The sequence below is a fragment of the Rhinatrema bivittatum genome, chromosome 9 (genome assembly GCF_901001135.1).
Source record: "Rhinatrema bivittatum chromosome 9, aRhiBiv1.1, whole genome shotgun sequence".
NCBI lineage: Eukaryota > Metazoa > Chordata > Amphibia > Gymnophiona > Rhinatrematidae > Rhinatrema > Rhinatrema bivittatum.
In genome coordinates, this window is record NC_042623.1 from 252,281,406 (window position 1) to 252,301,255 (window position 19,850).

The 19,850-nt window shown below is 43.8% G+C and overlaps 1 protein-coding gene across 13 annotated transcripts in view; it reads left to right on the plus strand.

Moving 5' to 3' along the window:
• The window catches only part of TNIK (TRAF2 and NCK interacting kinase), a 559,589-nt gene that overhangs the window by 472,542 nt on the left and 67,197 nt on the right, over nucleotides 1-19,850 (plus strand). For all 13 annotated transcript variants that reach the window (XM_029617206.1, XM_029617211.1, XM_029617208.1 and 10 more), the window contains 4 exons: nucleotides 10,113-10,283; nucleotides 11,521-11,664; nucleotides 16,655-16,789; nucleotides 18,086-18,186. In XM_029617206.1, the coding sequence (XP_029473066.1) occupies nucleotides 10,113-10,283; nucleotides 11,521-11,664; nucleotides 16,655-16,789; nucleotides 18,086-18,186 (551 nt within the window). The remainder of the gene's footprint in view (nucleotides 1-10,112; nucleotides 10,284-11,520; nucleotides 11,665-16,654; nucleotides 16,790-18,085; nucleotides 18,187-19,850) is intronic.

Below are 19,850 nucleotides of genomic sequence, written 5' to 3' on the forward strand. Positions count from 1 at the left end.
ATCCAGTCCAGGTGATTTGCTACTCTTTAGTTTGTCAATCTGGCCTACTACATCTTCCAGGTTCACAGTGATTTCGTTCAGTTCGTCTGACTCATCACCCCTGAAAACCATCTCCGGAACTGGTATCTCCCCAACATCCTCATTAGTAAACACGGAGGCAAAGAATTCATTTAGTCTTTCTGCAATGGCCTTATCTTCCCTAAGAGCCCCTTTAACCCCTCTGTCATCTAATGATCCAGCCGACTCCCTCACAGGTTTCTTGCTTTGGATATATTTTAAAAGGTTTTTATTATGAGTTTTTGCTTCTATGGCCAATTTCATTTCAAATTCTCTCGTCGCCTGTCTTATCAATGTTTTACACTTAGCTTGACAATGCTTATGTTTTATCCTATTTTCTTCAGATGGATCCTTCTTCCAATTTTTGAAGGATGTTTTTTTGGCTAAAATAGCCTCTTTCACCTCACCTTTTAACCATGACGGTAATCGTTTTGCCTTCCTTCCACCTTTCTTAATGCGCAGAATACATATGGACTGCGCCTCTAGGATTGTATTTTTAAACAATGTCCAAGCCTGTTGAACACTTTTAACCTTTGCAGCAGCACCTTTCAGTTTTTTTCTAACTATTTGCCTCATTTTATCAAAGTTTCCCTTTTTAAAATTTAGTGTTAGAGCTGCAGATTTACTTATTGTCCCCCTTCCAGTTATTAGTTTAAATTTGATCATGTTATGATCACTGTTGCCAAGTGTCCCCACCACCGTTACTTCTCTCACCAAATCTTGCGTTCCACTAAGAATTAAATCTAAAATAGCTCCCTCTCTTGTTTGGTTCCTGAACCAATTGCTCCATGAAGCAATCATTTATTACATCCAGGAACTTTATGTCTTTAGCAAGTCCTGATGTTACATTTACCCAGTCAATATTGGGGTAATTGAAATCTCCCATTATTATTGCACTGCCAAATTGGTTTGCTTCCTTGATTTCTCTTAGCATTTCATCATCTGTCTGACCATTTTGTCCAGGTGGACGGTAGTATACACCTATCACTATACTCTTACCCAACACACATGGGATTTCTACCCATATAGATTCTACTGAGCATTTAGTCTCTTGTATGATCTTTATCCTGTTGGACTCTATACCCTCCCAGAAATAAAGTGCCACACCCCCACCAAGTTGATCCTCCCTATCATTGCGATATAATTTGTACCCTGATATAGCACTGTCCCATTGGTTATCCTCCTTCCACCAAGTATCTGTGATGCCAATTATGTCAATCTCATCATTTGCTGCTATACACTCTCTCTCCCATCTTACTTCTTAGACTTCTGGCATTGGCATACAGACATTTCAAAGTGTGGTTTTTGCTTGTTTTAACAACCTGCTTTTCGGTTGTTTGGGATAATTCGGAACTCATTAGCTTTGGTGATTTGTTACATATAGGCATATGAACTATGTTTGCATTTAATGGAACCTCTCTGTTGGGATGCCCTAACTCTCCTGTTTCATTAGTATCCTTCAAAGATACCTTCCTCCGAACCATGAACTGCTGAGGGACTGTCTGCTTTCCCCCTTGTTCTAGTTTAAAAGCTGCTCTATCTTCTTTTTGAAAGTTAGTGCCATCAGCTTGGTTCCACTCTCGTTAAGGTGAAGCCTATCCTTTCGGAAAAGTCTCCCCTTTCCCCAAAGGTTTCCCTAGTTCCTTACAAAGCTGAATCCCTCTTCCCTGCACCATTGTCTCATCCACGCATTGAAACTCTGGAGCTTTCTCTGTCTCTGGGGACCTGCACGTGGAACAGGAAGCATTTCAGAGAATGCCACCCTGGAGGTTCTGGATTTCAGCTTCCTACCTAAAATCCTAAATTTGGCTTCCAGAACCTCTCTCCCACATTTTCCTATGTCGTTGGTGCCCACATGTACCACGTCAACCGGCTCCTCCCCAGCACTGTCTATAATCCTACCTAGATGACACGTGAGGTCTGCCACCTTCGCACCAGGCAGGCATGTTACCAGGCAGTCTTCACGTCCACCAGCCACCCTGCTATCTACATTTCTAATAATCGAATCACCAACTATTTTTCCCTATATGCATCACCTTGCACTTGTTCACATTAAATTTCATCTGCCATTTGGATGCCCAGTCTTGTCTTGCAAGGTCCTCTTGCAATTTATCTCAACCCACTTGTGATTTAACTACTTTGAATAATTTTGTATCATCTGCAAATTTGATTACCTCACTCGTTTATGCCTTTCCAGATCATTTATAAATATATTGAAAAGCACCGGTCCAAGTACAGATCCTTGAGGCACTCCACTACCTTTTTCCACTGTGAAAACAGACCATTTAATCCTACTCTCTGTTTCCTGTCTTTTAACCAGTTTGTAATCCATGAAAGGACATCGCCTCCTATCCCATGACTTATTAGTTTCCTTAGAAGCTTCTCTCATGAGGGCCTTTGTCAAATGCCTTCTGAAAATCCAAATACACTACATCTACTAGTTCACCTTTATCCGTATGTTTATTAACCCCTTCAAAAACATGAAGCAGATTTATTAGGCAAGTCTTCCCTTGGATAAATCCATGTTGACTGTGTTCCATTAAACCATATCTTTCTATATGCTCTGTGATTTTGATCTTTAGAATAGTTTACACCATTTTTCCCAGCACTGAAGTCAGGCTCACCGGTCTATAGTTTCCCAAATCATCCCTGGAGCCCTTTTTAAATATTGGAGTTACACTGGACACCCTTCGGTCTTCAGGTACAATGGTTGATTTTAATGATATGCCTAAGCACTTTTTCTTCTGCTGCCTAAGCTATTTAATATATGTATATTAGTTTCATTAAATCTATGGTAACCCTCATCTACCCTCCCCCCCACCTTCCAACCCCCTTCCAATCCCTCATTCCTACCCCCTCCCTCGGAATATCTTGTTACCCCAAAAAGCCAACTCTTATCAGTTCTTACCAGTTTTGACACGTTACTCCCCATGCTTAAGCTGTATCCAAGTTTTTCTCTCCCCCTGTTCTATGTAAGACAACTTTGTCACTGTTTTTTATGGTTGCAATGTAAACCGGAGTGATAATTAACTCTGTTATTTGAACTTCGGTATAGAAAAGTTATAAATAAATAAATAAATAATACAACTGAAATTTCATTATAGAGTTCCTTCTGAGCCCTGGGGTACATACCATCTGGTCCAGGTGACTTGCTACTCTTTAGTTTGTCAATCTGGCCTACTACATCTTCTAGGTTCACCGTGATTTGGTTAGATCTCCAGAACTTGTATCTCCCCAACATACTCAATAGTAATTACAGAAGTAAAGAATTAATTTAGACTTTCTTCAATGGCCTTATCTTCCCTAAGAGCTCCTTTAACCTCTTGGTCGTGTAACAGTCCAATCAATGCCCTCATAGGTTTCCTGCTTCAGATATATTTTTTAAAGTTTTTATTATGAGTTTTTGCTATATGGCCAACTTCATTTCAAATTCTCTCTTAGCCTGGCTTATCAGTGTTTTACATTTAATTTGACAATGCTTATGCTTCTTCATATTTTCTTCAGATGGATCTTTCTTCCAATTTTTGAAGGATTTTTTGGGGAGCTTCACTTTTTAAACATGCCAGTAATTGTTTGGCCTTCCTTCCACCTTTCTTAAAGTGTGGAATACCTCTGGATTCCGCTTCTAAGATGTTATTTTTAAATAATGTCCATGCCTGTGTTACACTTTTAACCTTTGCAGCTGCACTTCAGTTGTTTTCTGTTTTCCTCATTTTATCAAAATTTTCCTTTTGAGAATTTAGTATTAGAGCTGTAGATTTATATATTGACCCCCTTCCAGTCATTAATTCAAATTTGATCATATTATGATCACTCTTGCCAAGTGGCCCCGCCACCATTACCTCTCACCAAATCCTGCATTCCACTAAGAATTAGATCTAAAACAGCTCCCTCTCTCGTCTGTTCCTGAACCAATTGCTCCATGAATCAGTCAGTTATTCCATCCAGGAACTTTAAATCTCTAGCATGTCCTGATGTTACATTTACCCAGTCAATATTAGTGTAATTGAAATTTTCTGTATTACTGCACTGCCAAATTGGTTAGCTTCCCTGATTTCTCTTAGCATTTCATCATCTGTCTGATCATTTTGGCCAAGTGGATGGTAGTATACTCCTATCACTATACTCTTACCCAACACATATGGGATTTCTTCCCATAAAGATTCTATTGTGCATTTAGCCTCTTGTTGATCTTTATCCAGAAACTCTATGCCCTCACAGACATAAAGCGCCACACTCCCACCAAGTTGATCATTCCTGTCATTGCAATATACTTTGTACCCTGATATAGCACTGTCCCATTGGTTATCCTCCTTCCATCAGGTCACTGAGATGCCAAATATATCTATCTCATACTTTGCTGCTATACATTCTAACTCTCCCATCTTACTTAGACTTCTGACATTGGCATACCGACATTTCAAAGTGCTTTTTGTTTGTATTAACAATCTGCTTTTCAGTTGCTCTTGCTGATTTTTGCTGTACACACATTTATTTTATTTATTTATGGTTTTTATATACCGGAAGTTCCTGTATACAATACATATCACTCCGGTTCACATGTGCTGTTTGTCTCAGCTCTGCTTATTTTAGTCATTACTGTTTATTATTTTCCTGCTTACATATTAACGTTTGCCATTTGGTGCAATTATTCAGAACTCATATTTTCTAGCATGTAGCCAGATGGACTCAGGACTAATGGGTTATGCTCCTCTGCCAGCAGATGGAGAAGGAGTCAGATTTCAAAGCTGATGTCACCCTACATGCACCCCTGCAGTGACCTTATCCCTGCAGTATTCTCCAGCAGATGGTGGATGTACCTCTCCCTATGGAGATTGCTGTACTTTTTGGAAGGAGAAACTCTACATTCTACATTGAAGAAAATTGAGCCTCACTCTCTTGCGGTGATTCCTAAAGGTCCCTCCCCCCAGTTGAGAATTCCTGAGGTGATTTCTGAGATCCCTCAGAGGTGTGCCTTGGTCCGGTAGCCAGTTCCCGGCGTGGACTTTGCTGCTCAGGCAGCTGAAAGGCAGCGGTAAGCACTGAGCCCAGGTAAATTAAAAGAAAAAAAACCAGAAAAAGTCTTTACCTTCCAATTCAGAGACGATTAGAGAGGTTTTCGGTAGACCTCCCTTTGATCTCCGTGCAGCGTGCCATCCCAATGTCATTCCCAATCCTGAGTGGGTAAGGGGAATTGGGCTTGCGAGTGGGTTGAGCAGTCCCCTGATGGGCTAGGCCCCGCTTTAGGCTTGGATCGGCATACCATTTGGTAGGTCACTTCGGCACCATCTTACGCGTGTTTTTGTGCACGCCATATTGCCTTCAATAGGATGTTGGTGTGCGTAGTACGTTGGCTCGGCGCACACTCTGTGCACGCAAGGGTAAGCGCATCCCTATGCAAACAATTTCAGGTGCGTTCCTAAGCGCACAATTTCAGGCACGTTCCTAAGTGCACGATTTCAAACGCGCCCCTAAGCGCACAATTTCGGGCATGCCCCTACACGCACAATTTCGGGCATGCCCCTACACGCACAATTTCAAGCATTTAGCACCGTGCTCTCTGCACTGCTTGTCACATTAGGGCTTCACAGGCTAACTTCGATTCCAACTTATGTCAGCACTGTGAGGATGCCCAAGGAGAACTGGCCTCCTTGGACTTTGCTAAACCTGGCTCCTCCCATTCAGATGATGGGTTGGTGACAGCCTTAACTGGAAGCACACTGCACTTGAGTGCTCCCTTGACTGGTTCATCCACGGGAGAAGGAAATTCAACTGGATCCACCCCGATGCCTCCCGGTCTAGGCATGGATCCAACTGCCTTTTCTTGGATGGAATTCTACCAGGGGCTACAAGCCTTCGTGCAGGTGCAGTCGGCTGCTCCTCCTGCCCTGGTCCAGATGGAACCTCAACCAGTAATCCCTCCCTTTTCCCCCTCTATTGGCAAACCCCAAGACATGCCTCGCCTTACCAAGGGCATTCCTGGTAGGGACTCAGATGATACAGATGAAAAGGCAGACCCAGTTTCTTGGAAGATTAGGAAATCCCTTCTGGATTGGAACCGTATCAAACCATGTTATGGTTTTTTCATAGAGATGAATTACCGGCCCTGATTTCCCAGACCTTCTCGCCACTGTTGGAAACAGGATGCTGGGCTTAATGGACCCTTGGTCTGACCCAGTATGGCATGTTCTTATGCTGGGAGTTCCCAGAGTGGTTTCTATGATGGAACCAAAGAAGAATCCCATTTTGTTTCCCTGCGGAAAGCCTCCTGCTACTTCACAGTGTTGGATGCCATTCAGGAGTTGATTGAGCTGGAATGGGATGCCCTAGAAGCAATTTTTAAAGGGATCCAAGCATTGGAGGCTCTTTATCCTCTGGACCCAGCAGTGAGAGAACTTTTGCGTTTCCCTAAAGTAGATGCACTAGTCTATGCAGTCTCTAAGCGAACAACCATTAAAGGATGCGCATGATAGATGGATTGAGTCTATCCTTAAACAAGCCTTTGACGCAGTAGCAATGACCTTACAGAGTTTCTTGTTGCGCTCCAGTAGCTCGCTTGTGTCTACTTCTCTCTCTGGAGGTGGATGACTCGGGGATGAATCCCAGAGCTGTTATGGAACCCGCTGCCACCTTTTTAGCAGACGCGAGCTCTGATTTAGTCCATACTTCAGCTGGAGGAGTGGCCTCGGTGGCGGCCAGACAACAGCTATGGCTGCGGAATTGGTCAGCTGAAGTAGTCTCCAAAGCCAATTGTACAAAGATGTCTTTTAAAGGATCACTCCTATTCGGTAGTGAGTTGGAAAGACTGGCCAGTAAATGGGGTGAAGCCCCAGTCCCCCGGCTATTGGAAAATAAGAAGAAGCAGTTACAGCGTCCCTCGCCTCTGAGGGGTTGGTCCAGGGGTTCCCAGCATTTTCGTCCCTACAGAAACTCAATATTTCAGAGGTCTCACCCTTTGGAAGGTCTCGGTCCTTTCGCCCCCGGCAGCCCAAAAGAGGGTCAGGTTCGGCTTCATGCTTGTCCCAAACCACCCCCCCCCCCCCCAAATGAAATTTTACTGACTCTTTTTTTATCAGTGGTGGGTCGAGATTACTTCGGACAAATGAGTACTGGAAGTTATACGAGAAGGATATGCACTGGAATTTTGCACTATTCTTCGGGTTGTATTCATGATGTCTCCATGCCACTCCCAGCACAAGAAGCAAGCAGTGGAGGCTCATCTAAGGCTCTTCTAAGGCTCATCAGGATGAGAGTGGTGGTCCCAGTACCTATGCCCTAGGAAAATTTGGGGTGTTATTCCATTTATTTTATCATACCCAAGAAGGAAGGTTCCTTTCGCCCCCATCCTGGACCTCAAGAGTGTCAACCGGCACCTGCAGGTAACTCATTTTCACATGGAGACCTTATACTCCGTGATAACGGCTGTACAATTAGGACCTGTCCGAGACCTACCTATATATCCCAATCCCGTCCATCGACCTGCTTGCCACATCTCACAATGAGAAGATTTCCCGATTCTTCAGCCGCAGAAGAGATTGGTGGTCCCAGGGAATCAATGCTCTTGTTCAGACCTGGCCAGAAGAAGAGTTGCTATATGCCTTCCCTCCGTGGCCTCTGCTGGGCCGGGTCATTCACAGAATCGAGTACCACAAGGGATTAGTCCTGCTAGTAGCTTCAGATTGGCCCAGGCGTCCATGGTATGCAGATATTATTTTATTGTATTTTAATTTCTTATATTATTTATCTTAAAATTGTGTTTGTTTTGTTGTTAACCATTTTGATCAAATTCTATTTTGTAAAGGCAGTATACAAACAATTTTTAAATAAAATAAACAAACAAACATGTGGAGACTCCTGGTGGAGACCCCCCTGTGCCTCCCACCGCAGAGGGACCTGCTAGATCAGGGACAGGTCCTTCATGAGGATCTGACTTGATTCTGTCTTATGGTCTGGCCCTTGAAAGGGTTCGCCTGATGAAGCGAGGATATTCTGCAGCAGTAATTGCCACCTTACTCCGTGCACAGAAGTTCTCTACGCACCTAGCGTATGTGTGGATCTGAAGAGTATTTGAGGCCTGGTGTGAGGAACGCGGTCAAAATCCCACTAATTCTGGAATTTTTGCAGGATGGCTTGAATAAAGGTTTGATCCTTAACTCCTTGAAGGTGCAGGTAGCGGCTCTTTCCTGTTTCAGGGGTGGGATGAATGGAACCTCCCTGTTGGCTCATCTGGGCTTGGCCTGTTTTCTGAAAGGGGTGAAGCACCTTCGGCCACCCCTATGGCGGCCGGTTCCCTTGTGGAATCTTAATCTAGTATTGGAATTTTTGGCAGGGCCCTCTTTTCGGCCACTGCACAGTCTTTTCTTGCATTTATTGACCTTGAAAACAGTGTTCCTGGTGGCTATATGCTCGGCAAGATGCATCTCTGAACTGCAGGCATTGTCATGTCGGGAACCAGTCCTCCGAATGACTCCAGGAGCATTACAGCTTCGTACTGTTCCATCTTTCTTGCCCAAGGTAATCTCTGAGTTTCATTTGAATCAGTCCATTTCATTGCCACTCTTATATAAGAACAAGGAAGTGGAAGAATACCGCCTCCTCCATCAGTTGAACGTCAGTAGACGTTTGGTGCGGTATCTGGAAGTTTCAGAGCTAGTCCAAAAGACGGATCACCTGTTTGTCCTTCACGGTGGAAGAAAGTGGAGCGAACCAGCTTCACGGCTACCATAGCTCGCTAGATTAAGGAGGTGGTCACAGAAGCCTATGTGGAGGCAGGAAAGCCATTACCTTTTCAGGTTAAAGCTCATTCCACTAGGGCTCAAGTGGTCTTATGGGTGGAAATTAGACTGCTGTCGCCTGTCGATATCTGCCGAGCGACAACATGGTCCTCTTTGCACACCTTCTCCAGGTTCTATCGCCTGGACGTACAGGCCCAAAAGGATGCAGCCTTTGAAAGAGTGGTATTCACCGGACTATGGGCAGCCTCCCGCCCTGATCGAGAGTAGCTTTTGTACGTCCCATTGGTCCGTCCATCTGGCTACACGCTAGGAAATGAAGAAATTACTGATAATTTTGTTTTCCTTAGTGTAGACAGATGGACTCAGCATCCCGCTCTCAGCTGCCCAAGAATTGTGCCAAGGATTCACCCAGGATTGAATATAGATTCCAAGAGATTACGGGTAAGCCTTCAGGCCCTAGATCAGGATACCTATATTCTTACTGGAGTTCAGTGTTTATGTTTGGTTGATTACAGTTACAGTTATCCGTTTTTAGTCATATTTTTAATCAAGTTTTTTCACTAGTATGTCCACAGTGGCTTTTGAAGAAAATACTGGAGAGCTGAGGTCACTGCAGGAGTGTATGTAGGGTGACGTCAGCTTTGAAATCTGACTCCATCTCCATCTGCTGGCAGGGGAGCATAACCCATTGGCCCTGAGTCCATCTGTCTACACTAAGGAAAATGAAAGTATGAGGTAAGAAATTTCTCCATTTCTTATTGGTATTTGTCCATCTGTGCTTCAGTGACAAGGTTTTCTTTCTCTTCCATCACTCCATGACTACACTGTGCCTGGAAGTTCTTAGGTTCCATAGGGGGTGTGAGAGCCACTCTTTCTGTGTAGGGGATCATCAGGGGCCGAAACACTGGACCTGGCATGGAGCATGTGATCTACATTTCCATTTCTAATTTGAAGTGCTTGGGTTTTACATTATTGCTGTTTGACTGTAGTGAGATTATGCTACCAGCACCCATTTTTTTCTTTTTTTCATTTTTCTTTTTGATTTATGATTTTTTGAGGGGGAGGTGCCTCTGCCTTTCTCTTTTTCATAAGTAACCAAAGCGATGGCAGAACTGAATGGTGCTTGGGACAGATAGCGGCCGGCGGTGGCAAGGATGATGGAATGAGATAACTGGAGATCAAGTAGGATTTGCAGTGACACAGCAGACAGAAGGCAACTGGGCAGACTGGATAGGCCAGAAGATGCTTTGCGTCCTGTTTTAATTAATATTTTAATGTAATTTTGTTTTGATGAATGAACAGATGATATTTCCTTTTCAGCCCTGTTCACTAGTGAATTGCTGCGACAGGAACAAGCCAAACTGAACGAGGCAAGAAAAATCTCTGTGGTAAACGTGAATCCTACTAACATCCGGCCTCACAGTGACACTCCGGAGATCCGGAAGTACAAGAAGCGCTTTAATTCTGAAATTCTGTGTGCGGCTCTGTGGGGTAATCTAACACTATTGAATAACTAATCATGCTTTATTTACGCACTTGCTTAAATTTACACTGTTGGAAGGGCTAAGAGAAAACAACTGCAAAAATGTATTTTCCTGATATTATTGCAACTAAACCCTTGTTTTCCCTTATTGTGATGTAATCTTAATGGAGTGCAGTAGTGGGCACCTGGTTTCTCGTGTTACTGCAGATGGGACATGTGTAACGAATGTAAGAATATAAGAAATTGCCATGCTGGGTCAGACCAAGGGTCCATCAAGCCCAGCATCCTGTTTCCAACAGAGGCCAAAACCAGGCCACAAGAACCTGGCAATTACCCAAACACCTAGAAGATCCCATGCTACTGATGCACTGATGCAATTAATAGCAGTGGCTATTCCCTAAGTAAACTTGATTAATAGCGATGATGGCGTTTTCCTTGACAAGAAGATGCTTATAAACAAACTTTGTCCAACGTCCTTTATAGGAATTAACCCAATGCATTGCGTCTCCGCCTCAGACTGCAGCAGCTTCTGGCTAAATGCTTAGCATTAACATAATTATCATCTTGTGCAGATCACTGTAAATTTCGTAAATTGGGTGGACGGCATTGATGGATTCAGGGCAGTTTGCAAAGGGAAAAATGCCTCAGCAGCTAACTTAGCCGGCACCCTTCGCACCTTCTCTGTCAAAGAGAAACTGCCCACGCAATTTTTGTGAAAATTTAGCAAAGTGTATGCACTAAAAGTGCCCATGTGGTCTACACCGGCTCTTCGTGTAGGTGGCAGAGGGTGCAAAGCAGCACATGTACACTTTAAAAGTGAAAGTATGCTTGCTATTTACCTCCGCAGCTAAAAGTGTACACGTTATGCCACCCATTTGTGCTTTCAGCCACAGTGGAGGAGGGCAGTTTTAAGCCTTGCAGATGCCTTTTCAAAATTTCCCTCCCAAGTAACGCCTGCTTATGTACGGGTCTACTTTTCCAGAAGCCAGACTGGTGTTGCAGTCAGTTCTGGGCATCATCCATGAAAACGCATTCTAGCAGGCTGGTTCCTGCCCTGGTACTGTTTGTCTGCTTTGTGGTTTATATAAATTCCAGTCTTGGTGTTTCACGTATTTGCCAGGTTTGTACTTCAGCAAGCGTAGCCTTGTCCTTTTTTGACAGCCTGCAATGGCCAAGAATAGAGGAGGAGGTCTTTTAACACAGGCCATTGGTTGATTTGGTCCACCCTTGTTATTTAACGTGCAGGTGTAAACCTCCTGGTGGGTACGGAGAACGGCCTGATGCTGTTGGACAGAAGTGGCCAAGGGAAAGTTTACAACCTGATCAACAGGAGACGATTTCAGCAGATGGATGTGCTTGAAGGGCTTAACGTCCTTGTAACAATATCGGGTATGTACATGGACACCCGCCTTTCCTTCCAAAAGCTCCCAGGCGAGGCACAGCAATGAACAAAATAAAACCAACATCCAAAAAACTTGAAAGAATTAAATACTCAGCTAAGTAGAACAGAATAAAATATAGTAAAGGACATTAAAAAAAACCACAAATTGAAAAGCATTTTGAAACAGCTAACTTCTGACTGCTTTCCTAAAAAGTAAGTAATTATCCACATTTCTTTAGCATGGTACAAGGAAAGGTCCTACACCTTGTCCCAGTTAACCTTGCATCTCTTAATGACAGTACCATTACAAGCAGGGCCGGCCTTAGGGTAGAGCGAGCTGGGCAGTTGCCTGGGGCACTGTGAGACAAGAGGGGGTAACCTGTCGGTCTGAGCCAGATCTGCCTTCGCCCACTCCCCAGCCACACACACATGGCTGGCAGGACAAGTTGTGTCTAATAGCACATCAAGTTCTTCTGCTGTGTGGGACCAGTCTCGTAGCATGAGCCAATGGACCACATAATCTTGTGGCTCATAACATAAGATCGGTCCCAATTCAGAAAAGGAAGCTAATGGGCAATTAAGCACCACTTCTCCCAGCCAATGGTGGGCCTCAAAGAAAAACAGGGATATGGCTGCCGGGAGAGGAAGAGAAGATTGAAAATGCTGGGAATCATGCTGAAATGTAAAAGCTGTATGACAAAACCTTAAATAATCTTGTCCAGAGGAGTCAAGTAGATGTTAAATGACAGAGGGGACAAAATTGATCCCTGATGTGTTCCACTAAGAACATGGGGATTCTTCCCTTAGTATAACTTAATTCCAGCTGTGCCCAGCTGTTAGGCAGCTCGGGAGAATGCTGTAGTGTGGCGTGTGAGAAGCAGCAGAAAGAAGAATCAGGAATACTCATCACCCCAATCTAAGGCAGGAGCAGATTACCCATTAAAGCAGTCGGTAAAGGGAATGCACTGAAGCCTGCCCCAGAACCCGGTTGAAGGGTGTTTAATTATCGCCGGATTATTTCTTCTGAAGTTGCTGGGCCAATTATTTCCTAAGAAATGGGAGTTTGAAAGACAGACTATAATAATCCAAATCATTAGGATCCAAATCAGGTTGGTTTCTTTCTTTCTTTTTTATAACAGGGGTCATACCGCAGCAGACCTAAGAGTTCCCTGTGAAAGAGAAGTATTAGAGGACGTAGTAAACCCTCCCTGGCAGATTTTACTAGCCAGTATGGGCAGGGCCTTAAGTAGCCCACATGCCTGACAACCCCTTGGTATTTCCACAGTCTGTTTGTTTTTTGGGGGGTTTTTTTAACTGATGTCAGTAGCTAAGATAATGTGCATTTGGCAATTACATTTTCTAGGATATTTCTGCACACATGTACAGTTATCTTTTTCCATCCCCAGTTCGGTATCGGAATGGGATCACTTACTGGTGAACTGGGAGCTTCATATTCTTACTCTGGAACTCATCTCGAATGCCCGTAATTGAGACGTACCTCCCAAATCAGCACTGGCTGTTTTTAGAAGATTATTAACAATGCAAAACAGTCCTTTAGAAAAGAATTGGACTGGACCGCGGCAATTGCGGTTGAGAAGTCATTTTTCTTGGCCCTGACTGTCCTATAATAATTAATTAGGTTACTAATTAATGAATTAGCGTTACATGGGGCTGTAGCATTATTATTCATTTACTAGTCCAATGATAACTTGTCTCTACTAATAACCTCCCCCAAACCCCTCTATTATTGTTATTTATTTATTAGTTTTTATATACCGACATTCATGTACACATATCATATCGGTTTACATTTGAGGGCAAATATCCATTAATAAACATTCACAATTCAAAGAGATAAAAGAAAGGTATAAATACATAGTTTCTTAATGAAAAATAATAAAATTAAAATAAAACATAACAAACAAAAACCTCTATCGCCTTCATCATCCCTGCTGGAAACTCCCTTATTCTCCCTACCTAAATTATGATTCCGTTTATCCTCCCACCCCCCCTGCATGTGATTTCCATTGCATCTTATTCCTCCATTTCTTGCTTTTTTGCCCCCATCTACCCTTCCCAGCCCTCATCTATCCCATCTTTATCTCTTACCAGCATTGCCATTTGTACCAAGCCCACCATCCTTACTGCTAACTTCTCAGCCTCTCCCACATATCCAGTCTCTCTCTTCAGTGCCTCCAGGTCCCCCTTTCTCTCCTCTACCCTTCCTTTCTCTCTCTCTGTTACTCCCCCCCCCCCCACCTCACTTGTATTCTCTCACGTTTCCTTCCTCTGTGTGCCCCTTTCTCTCTCTCTGTTACTCCCCCCCCCCCCTCACACCTCACTTGTATTCTCTCACGTTTCCTTCCTCTTGTGCCCTGTCCTCCTCCTCCTCCATTAGGCTCTCTTCCCCCTCCTCCCTGGGCCTCTGGCTCGGGTCCCAGCCTCGAAGCCGTAAAAGAAGCAGAACCAGCAGCAGAGGGGGGGGGGGGGGGCACAGACTGAGCAGCTTGAAAGTGAACGCCACCGTTCCTTTCTTTTCCTCTCCTGGTGCGGGGGGGGGGGAAGGGACAGCCAGAGAGTAGTGAGCACAGGCTCATTCCCTCTCCCATTTCCAGCCTGAAAAGGAGACACAGAAGAGCGGCGGTGGCAGTAATAGCACGGGAAGAGAGCGGTGCCGGAGGAAGGAGTGATGAGTGGAGGGTGGGGAGAGGAGAAAAAAAGAGGGAGACAGGTGGAAGGTGTGATAAGAGGGAGAGAAGGAGGAGGAGGAGGAAAAAACAGGGAATGGAAAATGTAAGCCTTGTATCGGGAAGTCAACCCAGTACAAGGCTTACATTTGCAGAAGCAGAGCCATCATAACCTGTCTTGGCTAAAAGATCTCGAGGGGCCTATCAGAAAGTTATACTACAAAATGTATTAAAGTTACTTACGTTTGTGGAGATTTGACATCAGAAAGTCTTTTTTTTTTTTTTTTGACAAGGGTCCTGGTTCATATGAACAGCATCGGGCACAAAGAACTTTGTGAACTCCTTAGTGCATGAATTCTGGGAAGTCAGAATTCAAAAGAGTTTGTCCGGCAGAGGCTTAAATATGCCTCTTCCTCCCCACCTCCGACCCCAGACTGGATAATGTTTGCCGAGTAAGTCATTGCCCCCGATTAAAACATAGCCGGACAAAAAAAAAGAGGCAGAACGGGCGCGGGGCTTGCACTTTGCCAGGTAGCTGAATAGCCCTGGAAATCGGGCTCACTGAGGTGGGGGAGGGGGATTCTGGAATAGTCTACATAAAGCAGGTGGCTGGATGGAGATTGCAGCTTTTCTTTTACTGCAGTTCAAATACTGCGCATAAGCTACACCAAAGCAAGCTTCCTTGCTTATGCTCGCTCTGACAATTACATCACCCAAATTACCCACGCACAGAGCCCAATATCCAAAACGGCACCTAGCCGGCTAAGTGGTGCTGCTGAACATCCAGCTATAGTCAGGGGGCGCTGCTTAGCCAGCTACGTTTTCAGCCGGACAAGTCAGGGGTGGGGAACAGACAGATCAGGGAGGAGCGCAGCTGGCCGGATAAATTAACTGGAAAACCCGAGATTCAGAATCAGCCGGCTGATTTATCTGGCCAACTCTGGTCGGGCCAGAGGGCTGTCCTGAAGTTAGCCAGATATACATAACCAGCTAACTTTAAGATAGCTGGGGATATTCAGCAGCAAGGTAACCGGTTATACAGTATATATATAACTGGATAACTAGCAGAGCCTTATGGCAGCTGAATACAGACCTCAGAAATTTTTTGAGAAAAATCTACATGCCTGCTTTTGAAAAATCTGAACATATTGCCCATATGTGCAAACCTCTGCCCAGCTGTGCCCCTGGGATAACCTCCGCTCAGCCTTGCACGCACACAGGATATCCATGCATAGATTTACCGGCATATAGGGTGGGCAGTTTTATAATAGAGCAGTTCCCCAGTAAAGCACCATTCCACCCTTGGAAATGCCTTTGAAAATTACCCTCCCTATCATCATCATCATCATTGGTGCTGTGGTACTGTAGCACAGAGATGAACTGTCAAGGCTTTTTTTTTTTGTTTTCCGTAAGTGCTATTATTTACAGTGCAAAAGAAATGTCAGCATTCACATTTAGTACAAACTCAAAATAGGCCGGCTACATTGAAGGGGCTGCCTTCCCTTATAATACACAAGGAACACAGGCCAGCTATTCTAAGGGACTTCCTCTGCCTTGTTACTCCCGAGCAGAGTGACTTCTCCTGGAGTCCCAGGCCTCCCTCCCTCCTCCTGGGCTCGCACTCTTAATCCCCAGTATGGGATCCTCACTGGGACCATAATTCCTTGCGGCATTATGCCTTAAGGTGGACCGGGCCACTGATAGCTGGAACCGGTCCTTAAAGTGTTCTGAGGCTTTTGGGAACATGTTCGGTCACAGGTACAATATAATTAACAAGGAAAAATATAGGCAATAATTTGAGTTTTTATGGGCAGGAGAACAACTTGTAGAAGGTCTTATTGATAATGGAGTTGAGGGGGATCAAGCTGCTTATGTCTGAGGAATAACCAGGCTATTATAGGAACAGATTTAGTGCCTGTGCCACGCTGCCTCCTTATCTCCCCCGCAAACCTCTCGAGATACGCAGAGTGCCCCTGGACCTCAGCTCCAGCAGCGGCCCCCCAAATCACAGTGCCCTCCACACAGAAGTCGAGAGGGGGTGGGGGCCGCATCCACTATGCTTTCAGGATCACTGCTGGAGCCGAGGTCTAGGGAGGGGAAGAGGAGGCAGTGACAGTGGAGGGGGGGGTACCTTCCAAATTCTAGGGCAGGATGGCAGGCCGGGGGGGGACAGCAGGAAATTTGCCATCTCCCAAATTTTGCCACCCTAAATCCAGGCCTGAGGCTATCGTATAGCCCTCCGTATAGCGCTGTTTGAGAATACAGCTGTGGTGGTTTTAAAGCAGCATTGTAACATCTTACTTTGAAATAGGAAAAAAGAACAAATTACGAGTCTACTACCTTTCGTGGCTGAGAAACAGAATATTGCACAATGACCCCGAAGTAGAAAAGAAGCAAGGATGGATTACTGTCGGTGACTTGGAGGGCTGTGTGCATTACAAAGTCGGTAAGTGATAAAGGATAGGTTTTCTTTCCTTCTCCTGAAGGATAAATATGTTTGAGAATAATACTTGAGACCCATAACAAAAAAAAAAATAAAAGGGGGGATTACCTTTTCTCTGAATTTGTTTAAAAGAAGCTGATGCATCAATAGGACAAGAGCTGAAAGATATATCCACAGGATGGAAGGTTCCATGCAGAACTAATACCCTCCAGGATGCACGTGCATCCGCGCATGCATGTGAATCCCCCAAAAATACCTCTGCAGACTCCTCGTCAGCCCCCTGACGTGTCCTGAAAATTTGGTGTGGATAGGACACCAAAAACCACAGTTAGTAGCGCGACAGACACACACACACACCTAGAATCTCATAAGCCTTCTTCCCTTCAGAAAATAGACTAATCAATTGAATCTCTGTTTTACTGATTTTGTGATCATTGGCCAAGGGCGGGGGAGATTTCCTGGCACTTAATGTCCAAGGCTATGCTAAAGTCCTTTAGCCTGCAGGGCATGAAATGCCAAAAACAGCTCACACTTAACGATCATTATAGCTAGTATTATATTAGGGCTGTAAATGTGCCTTTCAAATGAAGCGATGTAAATCAAATTTTAAACCAAAATAATTGCTCATCATTTTGCAGGGGAGCATTTATGCATTCAAAGGTCTTTACCAGCAAGGAAATGAGCCATTAAATGAAACAAAATATTGGGAGCTTCCCAACCAGAACATGAGATTCTCATTCCTCCATTCTAGAGCCTCTTACAAGGCTCATAAGGTCAATATTCTAGAGCACCGACCAGACGTTCTGTGCCTCCGTGCATAACAGTACTGTGGAAGCGATTAAAATACAGCGATAACCAATGTTTACAGCCTTCAGTGCATGAAGGCAGCGTGCATGCAGGACAAGGCTTGCATCATTTCATTAAACTCTATCCTGCAGCTTAGCGGCTCTTCAAAGAAAACTCTTGGCCAGTAGAAATCATGTTGTAATACTGAAAGGGGATTTGAAAGTTTATAAAGAGTAAAAGAACTGCTGTAATCTTGTTCTTCTGCTGTGAATGTTTAAATCTTTTTTTTATCTGTTAAGGATAAAAAATAAATAAATCATTAAAATTCTGGAGATCCATTATCTGAAAATAGCACATGAGGCAGTCGCTCTGCAGTTTACAACTCAAAGGTCAAGCAAATGAGACTAGGAAAGGAGCAACAAATGAACTTACAAGTATTTGTGGAATGGAAATCTCCAAACCGTACGCTAAATCAGGTGCTTATGTTAAAATGATTTCTTTTTCCATTTTCAGTGAAATATGAAAGAATTAAGTTCTTGGTTATTGCGTTAAAGAACTCTGTAGAGATCTATGCATGGGCTCCCAAACCATATCACAAGTTTATGGCTTTTAAGGTACGTTTCCCTTATAAATGTATTTGTAGTGGTTGCAAAAACAAATTTGCGATTTTACCATGGTTTGAAAAAGTTATATGTGCTGATAATTCAAATTAACTTTCTACTTTATATCATAACCCATGTTAGCCAGGTTTCTGACACTTTGCTTTCTTCAATCTAATGTTTGCTAATCCAGTTAGACACAGAGACATTGTGAGGCCAATATTCAAAAGCTTTTATCTGGATAACGTGCAAGTTTCCAAAATCACTGGTACTTATCCAGCTGACTTTTAGCCAAACAAGTAATGTGTTATGGGAGCATTACAGGGCAGAGATAAGTTAGCCAATTAAATTATCTGACTAATTCTTGATATTAGGAGTTAACCAAATAAATTAGTGAGCTAACTCTAAATGTGGCTTCAAGCAGGTTTCTAAACTTATCTGGCCTTGTGTGGCTGGATAACTTTAGTCTTAACCGGCTGTATTCAAAAGAACATGGCCAGTTAAATAACGATGCAAACATTAAGAAAAGGTATGCCAGCGGCTTAGTGACCTGAATTACAGCCAAATAACAGCCCCTCCCCAAGCTGTAACCATGGGCCCTGCCAGATCGAATTATCTGCAAACCCTGTAAGAGGATTTTAAAAATAAAAGAGAAAGAGATCTGGGCCAGCCACTCTCCTCCCCGTCCGCTTCCCAGGTCGACATAATGTAATTAATTAAAAGATGTATTTCCTGCGCTCTATCCACAGCTTGAGCAGAGTACAACAAGTCTGCATCGCCATTTAACCAGCTATCTTCTTCTGAATATTGCCGGCTAAAGCTAAAATTCTCTGACCGCCCGAGGCCAGATAACTATAAACCTAATGAGCAATATTCCGGTTACATGTATCGGCTAAAGGTAGCCGGATAACTTTAATTGAGGATATTCCGTGGGACGATTATCCTGCTGAATATCCGGAATAACTTATCCGGCTGCCTCTAGCTGAATATTTTTTTAATATTGACCTCTCTTTGTATTTGAGTAATAACGTTTTCATACATTAGTCTCTACCACTTGGGTACAATGAATGTCTCTGCAGTTCAAGCCACTTGAGAAGCAGGGAGTGTCCATACAGAGCTGGTGCTACCTGTTTTCCTACCCTGGGCAAATAATTATTGGGCTGCCCCCCTTTTCGCCGACACAGACACACACACCACACCCCAAATTCTAACAGAGCCCATCGTGAGCTAATTTGGTTTTGAACAATAGCTTTCACTGTCTGGACATAGCTTATAGGTGGCCAGGGCAGTAGAGTTAAAATAAGGAAAGAGTCACCCAATGGCCCTGGCTCCTTGGAAAATTGTAGTAATCTACTCTCAAAATATTCCCAAGAGCACATTCTTGAAGTTTTGTTATCACAAAATAGTACTGACCCAATACAGAAGTCTCAGGGCTGGTGGGTATGTCCTGCATACAAGAGAATTAATAATTATACACCAGAAAAAAATTTAAAAAAAAGTAAATCAGCCGATATCAAGATGCAAATTCTGTGTGGGAGACATGCCCGGGTCCTGAGACGTTGAACTTGGCCTCGGGATATTTTACACTGATTAGTTATTAATAAACTTTATCAGGCATTATAGTTTCCAACCTTTAGTGTGTCTGGCTTGACATCTTTTTCTTCTTTTCCTCATCTCCT